The sequence below is a fragment of the Agelaius tricolor genome, unplaced genomic scaffold, assembly GCF_023055355.1.
Source record: "Agelaius tricolor isolate 1412-34295 unplaced genomic scaffold, bAgeTri1.0.p SCAF_11, whole genome shotgun sequence".
NCBI classification, from domain to species: Eukaryota; Metazoa; Chordata; class Aves; order Passeriformes; family Icteridae; genus Agelaius; species Agelaius tricolor.
Genome location: NW_027269271.1, coordinates 28,489,494 through 28,507,826, shown reverse-complemented (window position 1 = coordinate 28,507,826; position 18,333 = coordinate 28,489,494). Strand labels below are relative to the sequence as shown.

Genomic DNA, 18,333 nt, shown 5'->3' with positions numbered 1-18,333 from the left:
GATAAAATGGTAAGATTCTTCTGAAAACGAAAGCTCTACCCCGAGCCCTTTTATTGTTCAGTGCCCAGTAAAACAAATAGATCATGAATGAAATAATAAAAATGCCATATATTTTAAGTGGCTGCTGTGATGCAGATTTAACAGGACAGCTGATTTCCTTAAATCACTGCTCCTGTCTGGTATTTGTATAACAATAATATCTATATAAACAGAATAAAATAAAAAGGCAACACATCCCCCAACTCATTATAACATACATTTCAGCCCTGATGTTACAGGGAAGAAAATCTGATGTTACTGATCTGTTCCAAACACTGAACTGTTCTATAAACAGCCTGTGATGCTAAGCTCACAGATCTGTAATTTAAAGAAATAACATTCATGAATGTAGTTTACTGAAATAAAACATACCATAACTTCGTATTCTGGTCCCAGCAGGTTTTCCCATTTGGATTTCAGCTCATGTGCTGGAGGGAGTGGGACTCTTCCTAAGTATGAAAGTGAATATTAAATTTACAAGCATATTCTACATTCAGAAGTACATTTACTTCTAAATATTCCAATAAAAATTCAGTGTAAATAAAAGATTAGAGGGAATAATCCCCAAAAGGGAAGCGCATTAAGCTGAGTCTATCAAACAGCGCAAATCAAAAATGTCTTTCTTAGGAAAACAATGCAAAATGTCAGCTCCTGTAAAAGTGTGATTTATTCAGCTGAGAGGCAGAAGAGGTGATGCTTGGTGATGAGATGTGAGTTCTGTACCATGCAGTACTGTAAATAAATCATTCTTTCAGGCTGCAAAACAAATTTCACACGACTTCATCGTTTGTTGCCGTAAAAACGCTTCCCACTCCAGGGAAACATCATCTCCCACCCAAATGAGCCCCCTTAAGAAGGAAAACACCTGACAAGATATTGCTGTTATCGAGGGGCTGTGTCAGCACAATGCAGGCACAGACTTTATTTATACATTTGGCAGGTATAAAGCCTTGTCTGCTTTAATTAGGCCAGTAAGTAACATGAGCTTTAATATAAGCTCCAGTTCTGAACCAGTCTTCCGTGGGAACTTGGCTATCTTGACATTTATATCTTTTCAGCTTTCTTACTTATGCAACCAAGGCAGTTGGTTACAGTCCTGTAAGACAATTTGACAGAGCTAGACAGCAGAAAATGACTGGCTGCCCTGTGTTTGACCTCAGCCAGAAGCTCAGCTCACATATAAAGTTCCAAGCTGGAGCAATGTGTAACTGGTAAGAATCAAGCTCTACAGCAAATTCCATCCAGCAGCGACAGCAGCAGCATCTGGGGGCTGAATTACCAAAAACTAGGGTTTTTTTTTTTCCCCCCCTGAATGACTTCAGTAGTTTGTCAGATGTCTAGACAAGGCACAGACCACTGAGTGTTGCTGCTGTGTCGCCCTGAAATTCAGAATGTAAAGCACAAGCTCAGGTTCTGCACACAACCAGTGAGTAAAATACCTGGGAGGGGGGGAATTGTGAGGGAATTGTGAGCTCAGAGCCCAGCAAGAGCAAAACCCTGCACAAATGGCATTGTCAGGCTGCTTTCAGCACCTTCACAGACTGCAAAGATAGAGCTCTGCAATACAATCCTCATTACACACTTCTGTAACTTTGAAGTTTTCCACTCAATAAAAAGAAAGATTGGAGTTTAGTTCTACGACAGCACAGCCCACCCCTGTTCTCTCCAGCTCACTTTCAGCCATGCCAGACAGGCAAATTCTGTCTGATCTGCACTGGGAAATCACACTGCTCAGTGCCTAAAACCTGAGGAGTCACTTGGAAATACCCAGAGGATTTCCAACCTACAGGCTCAAGCAGACACAGATATCTGAGAATTCCAGCAATCCTGATAGCTATTTTCTGCTACCAAAATGACACCCCACCAAGATTAAAAACTTGGGTTTGTAAACACAGCCCACAGTTGTCTCTGAAATCAATTATCTCCTTAAAAAATAATGGGAAGACCAATTGTCCTAAAATTCTCAATTGCCAAGGTTTTTTAACTTCATTGGAAATTAAAGTTTCTAATCTGTGACATGATCAAGCACAGGCTGATCACTGTCTTTACTTCTGAACTGTATCAAAACCAGAACACCAGTGCATTCTTCTGCTCCTTCCATCTGCAGAAAAACAGAGGGACAGAAATTCCTGAGTCTTTTTCTGCTATTACAGTTACACCAGTGTGAGCACACAGGACCTAAGCACCTGAAATCCACTGAGCAGCCAAATATAGATTTCAAGGTTCACCAGGAGTAATGAATCTCAGGGTCAAGCTCAAAGTTCAGTTCAGCAACTGTAAGCTGTGTTCAGCTGGCTGAATACAGATTTTTTTGTCACTTCCAAAACACATTACCAAAATCCACGAGTTGTTCAGAGCAGGTGCTGATGCACGTCTCCATTTGAAGTTTTCCCCTTTCTTTCTTTCAAATACACTTTGAAGTCTCTGCTTGTGACTTCCTTAGGACTGTGGAAATGTGGGCTGAAGGGATTTGGATTGAATATATTCAATTCCAGTGGCATCACTCAATTCACTTACAATGTTCCTTTTTCCCCCAACAGCTTTTTCCACATGGCAGCTAATAGGAAATTTCTTTCTAGTCTCTCATCCAGCTGAATTCCTCATGACCTAACATATGTACCATGTCTTCTATAATGTGCAAGGCCTCAGAAATGAAAACACTTCCAGGGACAGCTTTCATTAGCAACAACTTCTCAGCATATTTAGCCTGTCCTTCTGCCTGCGCTTCCAGGCACTTTTTCATTTCTAATTAGCAAGCATAAAGCAGAAACCACAAACCTATTGTAAAAATCATCTTTTCTGGTCAAAATTGTCAGCTTCATCAAAACTGGGGTCTTTTTTTCTCGCAGCTTCCTCCTGCTCTCACAAAGTTACTACACAAGGGTGCTCTTCATTCAAGCCCTTCCTTTACCTGCCCTACTGCTGGGGCTTTTTCCCCAGGCATCTCTTAAGCTCCTGACTGCCAGCATTGTCCCTCTGGGTTCTGAGAACTCCTGCAAGGCAGGATGGAGCAGTTCTGCCCAGCCTGCAGGCTTGCAGAGAGGCTGCAGCTGTTAAATTCATTGCCTGCACTCTGCTAGCTCTGAGTTTCAGGCCTCGTGCACGTTGCAGCCCAAACTCTGCTGCCTTTGTACCAGAACTGCTTAAGCATGGCTTTGCCTGGCCAGAATTACTATTTAATACCTCCCCAGGAAACACAATTTAATAAGAATTTCACACAATGGGGCTTAAAGGGAAGTAATACGCATTTTATAAAACATACCTTTCACATTAAACTTCTAAAAGCATTTCCAGAGTTTAGTCAGAGCCTTAAATTAGCAGTATTTACTTTAGCACCATTATAATGAAGTGCCCATCACCACATCCAAAATAAGCACCTATCTTTGGAATTTAAACTTGGCCATTAAATTCTGTTCCAAGGTGAAATCTCATACATCGTATTTCTGCAGGAGTAAAATATGCACACAAGTCCCACAGTAAAAAAAAACAAAAAACTGGGTAAGTGACACAGGACAGACAAAGTGCTGCTCTTTTCCAGCCTCTGTCATAGCCAAACAATGCTTTGAGAACCTCAACTCTCAGCTACTCAACCACCTCTGTTCTGGCTTCCTATTTCTGGGAACATGCAAAAGTCACAACAAAGGATGTCTGGTTACAAGGCTTGGACAGAAAAGTAAAACAGAATGGAATATAGGAACTGCTACATTTCTCTCGTTTCCAGGTTGTCTTTAATACTGACAGATCTTCAACAATCACAGCAAAATTGCTATTCATTGACAGCCGTAATTTAGAATCCTCTATTACATCTACATGTCTCAGAAACTACAAGGCATAAGGATAATTTATGCTGACTTTAACACAAGCTGTATAAATTCACCCAGAATTCCTGTAGAGGAGCCCAGAAATCTGTGGGGGAATTGAAGGTTCTGGAAAGACCTCCAGCCTTGGTTCCAAAGTCAGCCAAACCCCAGAGCAGCCCATGCCTTTGTGACCTGCCCCTGTGCCTGAATGCCATTTGTTCAAAAAATGCCTTTTCTGAACTCCAGCTATTGGGTCTTTACACCCAAGATACGAGTTCTGATGAAGCTACTGCAGTGTCAAGAGAGGAAAGTGCAGCATGTTCAGAGATGATGGAAACCAGAAGAATATTATAAAAATACTCTGCAGGAGTCTTAGATGTGTGAGGGCAGGAAGGTCACAGAATCATTAAGGCAGGAAAAGATCTCTAAGATTATTGTGTCCAGCCATGAAGATGGCTGTGACTGAGGTAACACTGATCAGGAAATAAATATGAATTCCCTGCAGGTCCATCTCCTGGTGCTGCTCACCCAGCAGGCCCTGGCAGCAGAGGAGGATGATAAATAAAGTCTCTCCCAGGAGAAAACTGCACTCCTCAGGTCATCAGTGCAGGACCAGGACCACAAAGAGGAATCCCTGAGCTGGAGGCTTTCAGCTCTGCAGAGTCAATGAGAGTCACGCCTGAGTACCAGAAGAGCTGCACTTCCACTGACTGTAACCTTAAAAAATCCCTCCCTAAACAAAGGGGACCACTGCTGCCTGGAAAAGGGCAAATTTTATGCAAGGAAGAAGATCCAGAGAATTACAAACCCTGAGATACCTCAGAACCCACTCTCAGCAGACCTGTGGACTGTGGAGAGAGTTGGTTAGATCCAAGAAGCAGATCTTTGATTCAGAAAGATGTTTTGAGCCAACCCATCAGTGCTGAAAATGGATTTCCTATGGTAGCCTTTAACCAGACCCAGAAGAGGCACTGCAAGGTGTCCTATCTACCTGCTTGATGCAGACTCTGCTGCTTTTCATTGTGCTGATTATCCTTCTCTTCTTGTTTTTCCTCATTCCTAGGGGCCACACTAATTTCAGGCCCTACAGCTCCAGGGGACACAAAGATTGGAACAAATGGCTGCACTGTAAAAACAAATTTAAAAAATCCAAATCATATGCTGCAAAATAAAGGAAGTAGTAACACCACCTCACTAACTCTGGTTTTTTTGGTGGGGTTACTACACAGAAGTTTTGCACTGAATTTTCCCAAATCTTTCACTTTAGTTTCTTTCCATTCCTCCTTTAAGTGTCTTCATTTTCTACAGTGCACCGTTAAAAAAACCGAGGATCATGTGGTATCCAGTCCTGAACTGTTAAATGAGGTAACTGTAAATTGAGTGAAAAATAAAATCAGTGGCTGGCAAAACAGAATTACCTCTCCCTGAAGGTGTTTCTGAGGAAATAGCAAAGGAAGGTCTCCTCCTAAGCAGGGTGAGACGTACAGTCTGACCCGTGTTCCGCAGTGTCTCCACCACTTCTTGGTTGGTAAAACCCTGTATGTTGACTCCATCAACCTGAAACGAGAAATTTGTATCAAATAACAGTAACTGTGCTGCAATCTCAGGCTGTGTTGTGGAGTTTCACAGGCTGTAAGCAACAGCCACGTTATTTAGTGCAGGAATTACAGGGTTACTCTCCCAAGACAGCAATATTTGCAAAGCAATCTCATTAAATCTGTTACATTTCACCGATGAGAATTTATTTCCAAAATGCATTCTAAAAGGAAACACAACAGTAATTTCTTCTTTCTGTTTTCGTGGGGACAACCACAAAACAGAATTTACTAATCTGATACAAGTATGGACAGATTTTTCCTTTTTTTTTTTTTTTTGCCAACCAAAACCAGCTTGACAAGGACTGTGGATGAAGGTTCCTAGCAGAGTATCCAACCTGGAACTCTGTTCAGTTCATTATCACTGCTGGTTTTCTCATGGATTTCTAACATGCCCCACACAAGCCTCTACAAACAACTGTCTGTATAATCCATCCTCAACAGCCCAATTCTTACATTATCAGATATTTTAATTTGCACCCAAAATACTCTGTTCACCTCACTGTCAGATCATGCACCAATAGGGCCTTTCCTGCAGATAAAAGGTTATATTAATTCTTGCTCTCACAGAGGAGAAGCTGACTTTGGAAGGTCTGGCATGGCACGCATTTTAAAAGTAATTTAAAATCATATCTATATAAATATTATCTCTTAAAACAAAAAGACTGTGGAATTCATTCCTGCTTGTGCTGTGAATGCAAAATTGGCTATTATTCAATTCACTGTTATTCAATGGTTTTTCCATTTTTCTACATATAAAGCTTGGGCTTTTAAACCTAAATTATGACCATTAACATTTTGATTGTATCCACACTCCAGAGCCATTAAGGAACACAAACAATGTGCCACATCTTGCAGAATCTTAACAATCCTCGAGTCCCATTCAATTCAAGTAGAAGTTAATGCTGCTCATCTTTACTGCAGGCCAAAAGCCAAGATTCTCCACTCTGAAACACTTTAATCCAAATGCTTGCCTCTTTCACAGTTAACTACTATTTACTATTTCTTTGAATATAAAATAATACTTTAACCACAGCAAGCCAAAGCTCATTTCTGTCACAAGTCTACCTAAACAAACACAAACCTCCAAATTATTTCTTCTGCAAAGCAGAGGAGGTTTAATTAATTTGAGAAAGTCTTTACTATGTTGTTCTTTTAACAGAGATGTGAAATGTATTAGCTCTACAGCAATGTATAAGCAGAGTATTCTACTTACAGCAACAATTTTGTCATGAACATGAATTTGGCCATTGTGGTCAGCAGCACTCCCAGGTATTATACTTTTCACAAAAATCCCTGAAGGTTCTGTTGGGGAGGGAATAGAAACAAGTCACTGCATTAACCTAATTTTCTTATTAAGGTTTTTAATTCCAGCCTTTTTCACACACTTCCTTCTGCCCATAAAGCGATGATTCTGTAAACCACCACCATCTGCACGTTACCACTCCCACAGCCTGACACAAAACTGAGGCTCTCTGGTGGAAAAAAACCCAGCACTGACACAACCACCTGTACACTGACCTCAAATATTTTCCTTAAAATGGCTCACAAAAGGCCACCTCCTCCATGGATTCATCCTTGTGCTTACCCAGGCTTTAAAGCACAATCACTTAAATCCATGCTGCGTTTGATTTCAATAGGACTAACTAAGCTAAAAGTAAAGTATGTGCTTAAGGACTTTGATCAGGACTTCAATCATCTTACAGCTAAAGAATTTAGTACTTTAAATCTTAATGAAAAAGGATTTTTCCTTAAAAAAAGAGAAAAGAGAAGAGAAACATGGAAATCAGAAAAGCTGTCCTTTGTCATGTTTGCAGCTTGCTTATTAATTCTAACTTCCAATGAGAACAAGAAAATAAAACCAAAGAAAAAACAGAATTAAAAACCCCTGAAACACTAACACTTCCCTTTCACAAACTCCCACAAAATACAAGATGTTGATCTGTAATTCCAGTGAATTTCATGTCTCCATATCCTAGCACAGGCAGGAGCATTCATTTTCCCCATGGTCAATAAAGGGTATTTGAGAAGCCCCTGTCCAATATTTTCCTAAATCCTGTACAACTCACCTATATCACATGTGCCAGCATATCCAACAATTGTTATTCCCAGGCTTTGCCCATTCTTTTTTATAAGTTCAACATCATAGGTGTCAAAAAAGTTGTCATTGTCCTATAAATAAAGCACAAGTTAGTAAAAAATTCTCATAATTTCCCAGTGTCACTACAATATTGCAGGTTAATTAAGACCTTCAGAAGTGAGAAGTGATTTTGGTTTTCCTTTTGTTTAAATGCAATTTAAATTAATTCGTAAAGTCCCTACAAAGCTGGCCCTGGGATGTCTGTGCAACTCTCCTGTGAGCAGTAAAAATCAGAACTGCAAGGCAAGAGTTCAAACAGGGAACAGTAAAGACACTGGTGAGACCAAAAGAGAAAAACAATCAAGCACATAAATCTGGGATTGCAAGGGATAAATTGAAATACATAGAGTTGTTTTCTTTCTGTAATCAGATACAGAGCAATGAGATCAAAAAGAAGATGATGAGAGTAAGGTCTGTTAAAGTGATGAAATCAAGAGGGATCCTGTCGCTGCCAACAGCAAAAAGGGACTGGGAAAATGGAAAACATTTCATAAGGGAGTGAAAAAAGAGAAGTTCAATCAAATGCTTGCCAAGCATCAGCTTTGGAAGGACCCATATGAAAAGCAGCCATACCCATTTCACTTCTCAATGAAGGGAAATCGATGGGCACTATCTCCTTATCACACACACCTCCCTCCACCAGCAAAGTCATTAAGCTCATTAAATGCCTTCCAACTCCCTTGCTCCATAAGAGGCTGATGGAGATGAAGATAAGTTTGGAGGCTGTCACTTATCTACAGTAAACAAGCCCAGAGCAGCACCTGGAATGGAGCTGTGGCCCTGAGAGCCTGGCTGTTTTCACCATCAAAGAGCTCCTCAGGGTCAGTGCTCTGGCTACAAACATTTCTCTCTAAGTGACACTCCTGCTAGGATGCAAAATAATTGAAATGAAGTCCAGAAAAATCAAAGTGCAATGTCCTAAATACAGTCAGCACAAGCTGGCTGCACTCTGCTGTCACTATCTTAGACAGTACAGATAATAAGATTGTTTTTTCTTGTGCCCACACACTGAAGTAGTTTCAGTTATTCTCTACCACAGGAAATTCAAAGAAAATTAAATATGAATATAAAACTGAAAATAACTAACCACCTATTAAAAATGGCTTTCTGCTGGTTTGCAAAAAAGAGAAAAGGAAAATATTTTCCACTCCAAAGCTCACAGCTAGTGAAAGTACTCATAAACCAGAGAAAAACTAGATTATAGGGATAAGTTCCATTATAAATCTGACACAAACTGAATGGTGGATCATTGAAATCATCACTAAATTAATAAATGCATTCAGTTTAACAACTAATCCTGTCTTTGCAAATTTCTCCTGGCACCAGGAAGAGGAGTTTTTTCAGAACTATACATGAAGGCACTATTTAGTTCAGAAAATGATTTTTTCCCTCTCTAAACTGCATAGCAGGAACACGAAGGACACTGAAAAGACACTGAGAAAAAATCACATTTTAGAAAAGCTGCAGCATTTACAGTGCTCAGGGCTGATCAGTGGAAACAGGAAGAGAGAAAAACAGTATTCTGTGGAGGAAACAAAAATATGACCACTACAAAAAAATAAATTTATTTATTTTGCCCCTAATATGTGCCCTGGAAAATATGATCCAGACAGTAAAGAAGGGCCTCATAACAATGCTGATTCCCTTGGAAAGCCTCTTGTCAAATATTGGACAAGCCCAGTGTTCAGACTCCAGCCTTAGGGATGCAGATCACCCCTCCCATCTCCTGGACACTGCACTGATCCCTCCTGGGGAACCCTGGGGAGAAAAGGGGCTCAAGAAGGACCCAAAATCCTTGAGTGACACAGCCACAGCATTTTCCCAGGGGTGTAAAGCACAAATCTGCCTTTGCAGTGACTGTGGCCAGTGAGCAAAGGGGCGAGTTTGGAGCAAAGTGACTTCAACTCTGACCTTCAAAAACAGTGCTTCAAAAAAAAAAAAACACAATCAAAAAAACAACCCAGCTCTCTCCACTCATATTCAAGAAACTAAACAAGAAAGAAAAGGCTACTCAGATTCTACACCTAAATCTAAGCAGCACAGTAGCAGCAGATGGTACACAAGCACAGCTTTGTTTATGTTTCGAGACCTACTGTACACTTAGTGTAGCATTTGTTGATTTTAATTACTCAAAACTGAAAAGAATGACTTCAAAAACAAGAGACTTTGATATGACCATGATAAGATTTGCTAAAACAAGTTTCAAAATTTTTAGATATATTTCCTATCACAGGCAGTAGCGTAGACTATGAAAACATTACACTTATGTTTCATAAAAAGATGATTGTGCTGAATAATTCTGGTGTGGCTCTCTGGATTTCAGGCTTAGGGAAATTCACAGTCCAGTTTTAAATCCACTCACAAATGATTGATTAGAAAAAATGTAACGAGCTAAGAAGAAGAACTAAAAGTACCACTTATCGATAACGTTTATGGTCTTGGTAATTAAATCAGCCACTGGGAAATAAATTCTGTAAAGCTGGCCATTCCAATCCCAAGATTATAGGTATTAATAAGAGAGAGGAAAAAGGGGAAAATTATAGAAGGCAGGGCTGTAATAATGACCACTTAAACATAAGCATATATCTGGAAAATCAAGAGAGAAGAAGCACTTTAGGGCTCAAGAACTCTCTGTTCCCTCCTTCCTTTCTGATCACAAGCCACAAACACCTTTAAAAATGTCCCAAGGAAGCAGCAGATACTCACATTTCCATTTGGAAGGGAAGGCAATGTGCTGACTGGCCAGCTCAGGGGAGCCGGTGGAGCCTCCATGAATTCACACTTGGGGTCCCTTGCCACGATCATCCTGACAGAATTCCCACAGTTCCTGAGCACTTGGGCAACCTGCTCACTGGTCATGCCCTGCACGTTGGTCCCTCCAATCTGCAAGATGTGGTCTCCCGTCTGCAGCCTCCCGTCCTTCAAACGCAAATCAAATGGCAAAAAGTGTTTCCAGTCCGTCCACAAAGTATCTGTTCCATCACAAAACTGAAACTGTGCAGGGGCATCTTCACATCGGCCATGAGAACCAATGTGAGAAAATGCCAGGAAAAATGACCACCGTGGCAACATTTTAAATAACTCAAGGACTCGTTTGCACAGTTATGTGCTGTTTTTTCCCACTGTTTTGCTCATTTAGGAGAAAACGGGCAGCAACAATGTTTTATAATCTCACAGATTGTTGTGTGTTCTGTTCCATAGAATACTCCTCATCATTCTAACTAAGGTAGGAGTTAGAATATAAGCACAGCATTTTGATTTAGCAATTTTTTTTACAGAGTTCTTCCCTCATACTTCTACATTAGCCTGGCAATTTTGTTTCTCATGTGACCAGCTCCAACTTCAGTAAGTAAATCCACCGAAGGTAACAAGACTCCACACAATCCATTTTTTACCTGATAATTATGATTCATGACCTACAACATCGTTCCCATCACAAGCAGGAACTTCTAGCACCAAATTCTCAGCTGGTATTGATCAGCACAGCTCCACCACCTTTGGTGCACTGATTTATACAGCAATCACAGAGTTATTCCCAGAACCAACTCAAACTCATTTACAAACTCATCCAATTTTAACATGTACATGCCTCATTATTTCACATGTTCTTAATGATGTCTCATTCAGTGGTGAGTTCTTAGCTTATATGCTTCATTGGTAGCCAAAACACTTTATTCCTTACAGCAAAACAGGTGCTAGACAAAAATTAAAATATACTCATTTATACATGGCAGGTTCAGAGGGAGATGGTTGAGAAAAAGCCAACATTTTCCAATAAAGCTCTCCAAATTCCCAGCTTTTATTCCATAAATAAAAGCTGTAGAGGAACTACTTTTGCCTCTCTCTTTTGTCTGCAGGGGTTCTGGTCCTCAGATATTTTAACTTATCAGGACCAAATTTGCTTGAAAAAATCTGAATCTGTTTGGTTACTGCAAGTGTTCTAGTCCTGAAATGCAGCAACACTCAGCACTGAGTCTCTAAAGACAATCAGAGGTGCAAACTGTGCCTGTGCAACTTCAAAGGGCTCTGCACCAAACCTAAATGTCTCCTTGAACTGGTCAGGCTGCAAGGCAGGGATCAAACCCCCCTGCACTGAAACGCACTGAAAATAGAACATTTTCAATCTCTAAACTGAATCTTGCAATGCAGTGACTTTGGGAGGGCAGGTTTCCTTGCCTGACAATTCACTTGGAGAGTTTGTCCCCATGGGTGCTGCAAAATGTGCCAAATTGTACAAAGTGTTCATCCTGCCCCAGACTTACCAAGGGCTGAAAATACTAAATATCAGGCACCTTTTCAGAATTTTTGCGTGTTCAACAATGTTACAAAAGCCAAATCTTGTCTGAGGAACAACTTAATTTATATCAGGTGCTGACTTTTTCCTCAATCATACCTTCAACCTTTATTTATTTATGAAGCACGTGTTGGCATACAGACTTTGATGCTACCAGCTTCTTTTTGTTTAAGTATATTAGTTTATTTTAAGACTGTCAAAAGCGGTTAATTATACTTTGCAATCAAACAAGAAGTGACATAATATAACAAATTACCCGATCTGCTAATCCCCCAGGAACAATTGTTCTTACAACTACTCCACTCGACTTTCCTCCTACAATTCCAAAGCCTAATCCTGAACCATCGTTAATCAGCTCAACGTCTTCGACGTGGCCCCAGTGAATCTGCAATTAATAAAAACAGGAGATTTTAATTTTGACCATCGTTAACGTTTCTCGCTTTCACGTGCAGCGGGGAGGAGGAGGAGGAGAATTAATCAGAGCAGTTTTCTGTCTCCACCCCACATGCTGGAGGATCTGTGGGATTCTGTTCACTCAGCTCCATTTCCTCATAAACACGCAGTGGGATTTCTCATCTGTTTTTAAACACTCATTTCTGTCCTCCACTCTCAGGGTAACAGGATACCAGGAAAAAGCTTGACTAAGAAAAAGCAATTTTAAGGTTTTCCTGCCAAAATGAAAAGCATCCTTTTAGTTTTTCATAAATCCAGAGTGCTGCAAACAAGAGGGAAAAACAGAGGCAAGGAGCTTGCACTGGCCCAGTTTTCACTCAGCCTTGCCCAAATTCTCATTTCTGTTATTTCACTTACACACTCTGAACACCCCCATTCAGCACTGAATTAATAGCACAGCACAATATTCTGCCATACTGGATTGGAAGCAAATTTCTAAGCTACACTCTACCATGACCTTATGTTCTACAAGACAATCTGAAAATAACAAAGCTGTTAAGCAACCCAAACCCAGCCAATGTTTCTGTCAGATTAATATCTCATACAGGCCCAAATGGAGCAAAGTAGGCAGATTTAAGTCTTCTGCGAATAAAGGATTTATTAGCATACTGAAAATCTTTGCCAAAGCCAGTTAAATATCATAAAAGAAGTTTAAAGACCCCCTGCAGAGATATATATTTGTATTTTATTTTGTTAGTCTGTTCGGTGCAGATCTTTCAATGAAAAAGCAGTTAAAATTTAATTCTTTAAAATTTTCAGTGCAATAAACAATATTGATTATCCACTAAAACCTTCAGATTTCACTACCTCTATAATAATCATGAGGGAAATAATTGCTAAGAATAAGGAAAAACACTGCTTTTACCCAGATTTTCATCAAAATCTACTAACACAATAAATTCAGATTCCAATATTGCGATCCCTGGATTTAGGTGTGCAGTTTGTCCGAATTCAGGGAAGCCACCTGGACCATATGGGTGGAACACAGATGGAAGTTCAGCCCTGGTTTATTACATGTCCCAGTGACAAGCTCTCCTTTGTCACAAAAACAAAAGGCTTCCCAATCACTGAAATTTGCAGATGAGGAAAAACAAAACCAAACCCCAAAAAAACCCAAGCTGATAAATAAACAGGGATTGAGGGGTTCTTTAGCAGATAAATTGTGTTTGTTTTTTAAAACAAAGACAAGGCTTTTTTGGTGTGAGCAGTGCCAGCTTAAATTGGTTGGGCTGTTCCAAGCAGTGCTCATGGCAGGTTATGTTTACTCTCTTTTAAGAGGTAATCAGAGCATCTTTAATTGCTGAGCACAAGTAGGTTTCAGCTGGGTATTCTCATAAAATGCTTCAATCAGCCTGTGCTGAACAGACCCTGCTGATAAGAATATGGTGATCCACTAAAGCTTCTGCTATCCCATAAAAACCCAGGATCTGTTTTATAACAACTCCACCGTGCAGCTTTGCAATGGAAGCTCTGTGCTTACTGCACGGTGAGTCTAAATGAAATGTCATCACACATAAAATCTGATTAAAGCAAAAAAATCCCTCTATGTAAAACTTGCTAACACAAACCCTTCAGAGCCACGGGGATAAAAAAAAAATTAAAAAAATTAAAATTCAGCCCAGCTCGAAATCTGATTTGGACAGTATTACAAGAACTCACAGTCTCAGGTGGATTTACATCACTGAACAAGGCAGTTCTGCTGTTCCCTTGAAGTGGCTCCCGAGCCACCACCAGATGCAGGGATCCTGTGGATTGCTGGAGGAGGGCAATGGCGTGCTGATGGGAAATGTTCTGATCCAATGGCGTGCAATTAATGGCCAGTATGTGGTCATTTTCCCTCAGTCTTTGATCCCTTAACAAAACATTGAAAGCAATTTTTTAATGCAGCACAGTGACTTCGCGTCAGGCTCCTGTAACTGAAATGTGAATAGGCAAAACATGCAGTCCTGCAAGGTTAAATGTTTATATGCTTTAAAAATCTGCTTATTAGGGTGCCTTCACCAGCTTACACACTCCATTCCACCCACACTGCTCCAAACTGCCCAGCCACATTTTGCTCCAGCTTTGCCATGGTACAGAAATTTGCTCACTTCTTTACTCTGCTTCTGTGCAAAATTTAATTGCAATTCTCTTATACTTTCTTGATGATATTGAACTACAAAGCAGAAAAAAGTATTTTTGTAGTTACACAATAAAGTAGGAACTATTCTTCATTATGTTCAGCACTACATGATGCCATCTCTAGGAACCCACAGCTCAGGCTTTGATGCTGTTTTGTATCACTATTTATTCTAAAGATTGATGTGCTGCATATTTGTATTTTACTTAAAATTTATAGTATCAAGCTTCAGACGTGAAACTTTCTTGGAGCAACACGCAGTTCAGTTGCTACCTTGAGATAATATAAATTTCACAGTTAATTCACCCCAGTGATGAATTTAGATTTGTGACAAGAGAGAAACCATCACTCATCTCCTTTGTTAAATATTCATTCTGAGCACGAGACCAAACTGTTACATAGACAGACACTGCCTTCAAAGCTCTGTAGGAATCCAAAAAAGTCTCCAGGAGATCTTGTCTCAGAAGCAAAATGGGAAGCATGCTGGGGAAATTTATAAACTCCCAAACAATGTAACTGCACATCTTAACTAAGGCATTTGAAACTTCCTTTTTGTCGTGCCATGTTTAAGATGTTTCCCAGAAATCACTTTCTTCGAGCACTAACCATATTTCAGATTCTCTCATCAAAGAAAGTGAGCAGCAGGTCATCAAATCCTAAAGTGAGATATTCACCCTCCTCTGACATCCGGATCAGTCCATCTGTCTCCACTTTGAAAGAGCCTTAATATGCTTTTCTTTAAGTGTTCTCTGGTGTGTTCTCTGCGGGCCCATCGCCATTATCATTCCAACCTCTCCCCACTCTTTTTGTCATCCTGTGTTGGCACTTCCTGACATGTGTTATTTAAAAAGTGACACCAATGACTTGAAATCTAGACACATTTTTCTTGAGACATAATTCCAAGCACTGCGTTTGTCTCATGCCAACTCTTGCGGCTTTACAATTGCGTTTTATTTTTAAAGGATTGCTCTGTCTTTTGTTGTTGGGTGAAAACCCACAGACAATACAGGAAGAAACTGCCTGAAGCCTCGATTCTATGATGACATCTGTGCAGGGATCTGTTGGGAGGAGTGGATCTAAATTTACACAGGAAACAAACAGTAAAACCAACTATAAATAGGGCATTGTCAGAGGCACGTTAATAAAGGGGGAAAAAAAAATCTTTCAGGGACACAAGGCATAAAAATTAAAAAGGAGTCTAATTTTTATTTTCTTTGTATTCTTTTCTGAGTTTTCTTTTGGTTTTTTAATCAGGACTCAAGATTCTCCAAAGTGAGTCATAATTTCTGTAAATTCCATTTATGAATGGCTCGGAAATTTAAAACTCATCTGAAAACTTGATCCTCAAAACATGAGTCCCTTTCAGCTGAAAAGCCAGAATTCAAGATACCACCACCAAAATATCCCACCAGATAACCCAGACAAACATGTTATTCTGATTGAGTTTTCAACGTGAAGGTCATGACTTTTCCCTGCATGGAAAATACAATTTTCCAACACAATTATGAAGATCTCACCTGTCAGCTATGCTTCCTGGCTGGACTTCCTTGACAAAGATACCAACTTCTCCCAGGCTGGGATTTTTAAGGGCAACCACACTGAATCCAAGCCCTCCAACAGAAGGTTTATCAATCGTTATTGATTCTATTTGTCTTCCCTAATAAAACAGAAGATAAAATGATTTACTAATTTTCAGTGCAAATGAATGAGCTAGTTGAAAATTTATGAACACTGGGAGAATTATTCCCCTCCTAAGACTAAACAAAGGCAAAATACTGAATATGTTATTTCTATAAAAGCTCCTCCATTTATTATTTTTAATATGGCAATGTATTGGATATGCAAGCACTCTGAGGTTCTGAAACCTCAGGGAATTTAAGAGCTGCTTTCACACTTCATTCACATTATGAGATGAATTCCAAACTGGATGAAAACTATGAACGAAGTGCTGTCTAGAGCAATATATTTGGGATTTCTGGAAATGCTGTATAGCTAAACTAAATTACTTGTCTTTTGGCTCCCCTTGCTTTTAATGCTGATTTTTAGGTGTGCATTCAAAAAGCTGCAGCTTTTAAATAAAGAAATTAATTTCCTCCCCTTCCCTGCAGCTTCACACTTAATGCTAAAAAAGTTTGCTTTTGCAACTGCCTGTTTTTCAGTTCTAATACAAAATTGCTGGGGTTGTTTACTGGGAAATATTGCTGGGAGAATGCACTGCTATCACAGCTCTTTTATTCCAAATAAGGTGCAGCCTTTACTGCTAAATCTTATCTCTGATGAGTTAATGACACACTAATGAGAAGAGTAATGCTCAAAATATTACAGCTACATTAAGGTAGTCAATTAGCAACAGTTACTTAATACAGAAAGGCATGACTAAGCAATTAAATTAATGGTTCAAAATAACACAGAACCATACATTTGTGGTATAAATGCCAATCCCACATGGGTGGATGTCTGCACCTGTACAAATTCTTAGGGAATTTGGTACATCTGCATCTGCCTGGCAAAGTTAAGACCTACTAAATAAAGAGTTAAATAAAATATTACATGCTAGCTTTTTTAATCCTTTGCACTGTTCATAAAGCTGGTACATTTCCAATTTAAAATGTACTTGATAAACAAGTGCCTCCATCAAAACAACTTTCTGCTGAAAATGTCCATTTTCAATTAAGTGTCATCAAATACCAAAAATGTTTTCTGGCAGCTGAAACTTCCTTACTACGTTGGTGTGTTTGGTAGAAAGTAAAACAGAAAATTGGCAATGGAAGTTAAAAAAACAAAACAAGCCACCAAGCCACTTCCTATTGCTGACATTATCTTCCAGAGGGAAAAGTTCTCAACACCTCTGCTCTCTCCTGGTCAGGAGGCACCACGCTTCCAGACACACAACAAAAAAAGCAGCGTGAAATGCTCCAAAATGAAAAAAAAAGTTTGGTTCACTAAACCTTAGAGCCTTACCTTTGCCATTTGCTGGATGATCATGTTAAATTCATTAACTGCCAGGTTTGGAGTGAAGGCTGATGCTCTGGGTGCAGGTGAAGTGCAAGGTGTCCCAGCAGTGACTGATTTGTCAGCAAACACCAACAGCCCCCTCTTGGTAAAATCAAAATCCACCGAGCGGTCGGGAGGCATGTAATTGAGCTGTTGAAAATGAGCAGAGGTGTGGAAAAGCCATTGAAAACAAAAGAAGTGTTTTCCACAAACACCATTTTATGTGCAGGCCGCCCAAGGAGCAAAAAAACCCTGTGCTCATATATTCCCATTCACACAAATATACTCACCTGTATAAATCAGGCAGTGTTAATACATAATCTATAACCATATCAAATTTAGATGTATTTTAGGAGTTCCCTGTCTTTCAGGAGTTTCAGCTGTGTTTCTACTCCATTCATTTTTCTCTGTTTCTTTCATGCTTCTCCCCTGCCTGTGCCCCTTGCACTCTTTTCACCCTGGTATTCCAGAAACAACACATGCAAAAGCACCAAACACTAAAGAGGCTCTCAAGCACTGCTGCAACTGTTAGGGAAACCTGTATAAAATTTTTGGCACAAAAATTCAAGTATTTTGAGTCATTCAGGAGCCTGAGGCCTGGTTTGTATTATCCCCTCCCCAAGGAGAGCCGAGGGTACAAACTACCACTGAACATGTTATCGCTGCTGGAACTTGCACTTCTAGTCCTCACTGATAATGAAGAAATGAAAAATATTCCCACTGTGACAAAATAAACTGGAAAATCCCATCCTGAATGAAGCAGCTCATGCTTAAATAGAATTTCAAGAAGGCCCAAATTTTCTAGATACGAGAATCCTGAACATTCCAAATACAAACCCCACTATGTCACAGCCACTTCTTAGATACACTTGCATTTTCTACATTTGTTTAACAGCCTG

General features: G+C 39.8%; 1 protein-coding gene across 1 annotated transcript in view; it reads right to left on the bottom strand.

Annotated features, from left to right (window-relative positions):
• The window catches only part of PATJ (PATJ crumbs cell polarity complex component), a 144,993-nt gene that overhangs the window by 119,244 nt on the left and 7,416 nt on the right, over positions 1–18,333 (bottom strand). Inside the window, exons 4-12 of the mRNA XM_071435599.1 lie at positions 17,402–17,584; positions 15,958–16,097; positions 13,981–14,173; positions 12,125–12,253; positions 10,281–10,493; positions 7,504–7,606; positions 6,651–6,739; positions 5,258–5,396; positions 412–488 (exon numbers count right to left, since the gene is read on the bottom strand). Of these exons, the coding sequence (XP_071291700.1) occupies positions 412–488; positions 5,258–5,396; positions 6,651–6,739; positions 7,504–7,606; positions 10,281–10,493; positions 12,125–12,253; positions 13,981–14,173; positions 15,958–16,097; positions 17,402–17,584 (1,266 nt within the window). The remainder of the gene's footprint in view (positions 1–411; positions 489–5,257; positions 5,397–6,650; positions 6,740–7,503; positions 7,607–10,280; positions 10,494–12,124; positions 12,254–13,980; positions 14,174–15,957; positions 16,098–17,401; positions 17,585–18,333) is intronic.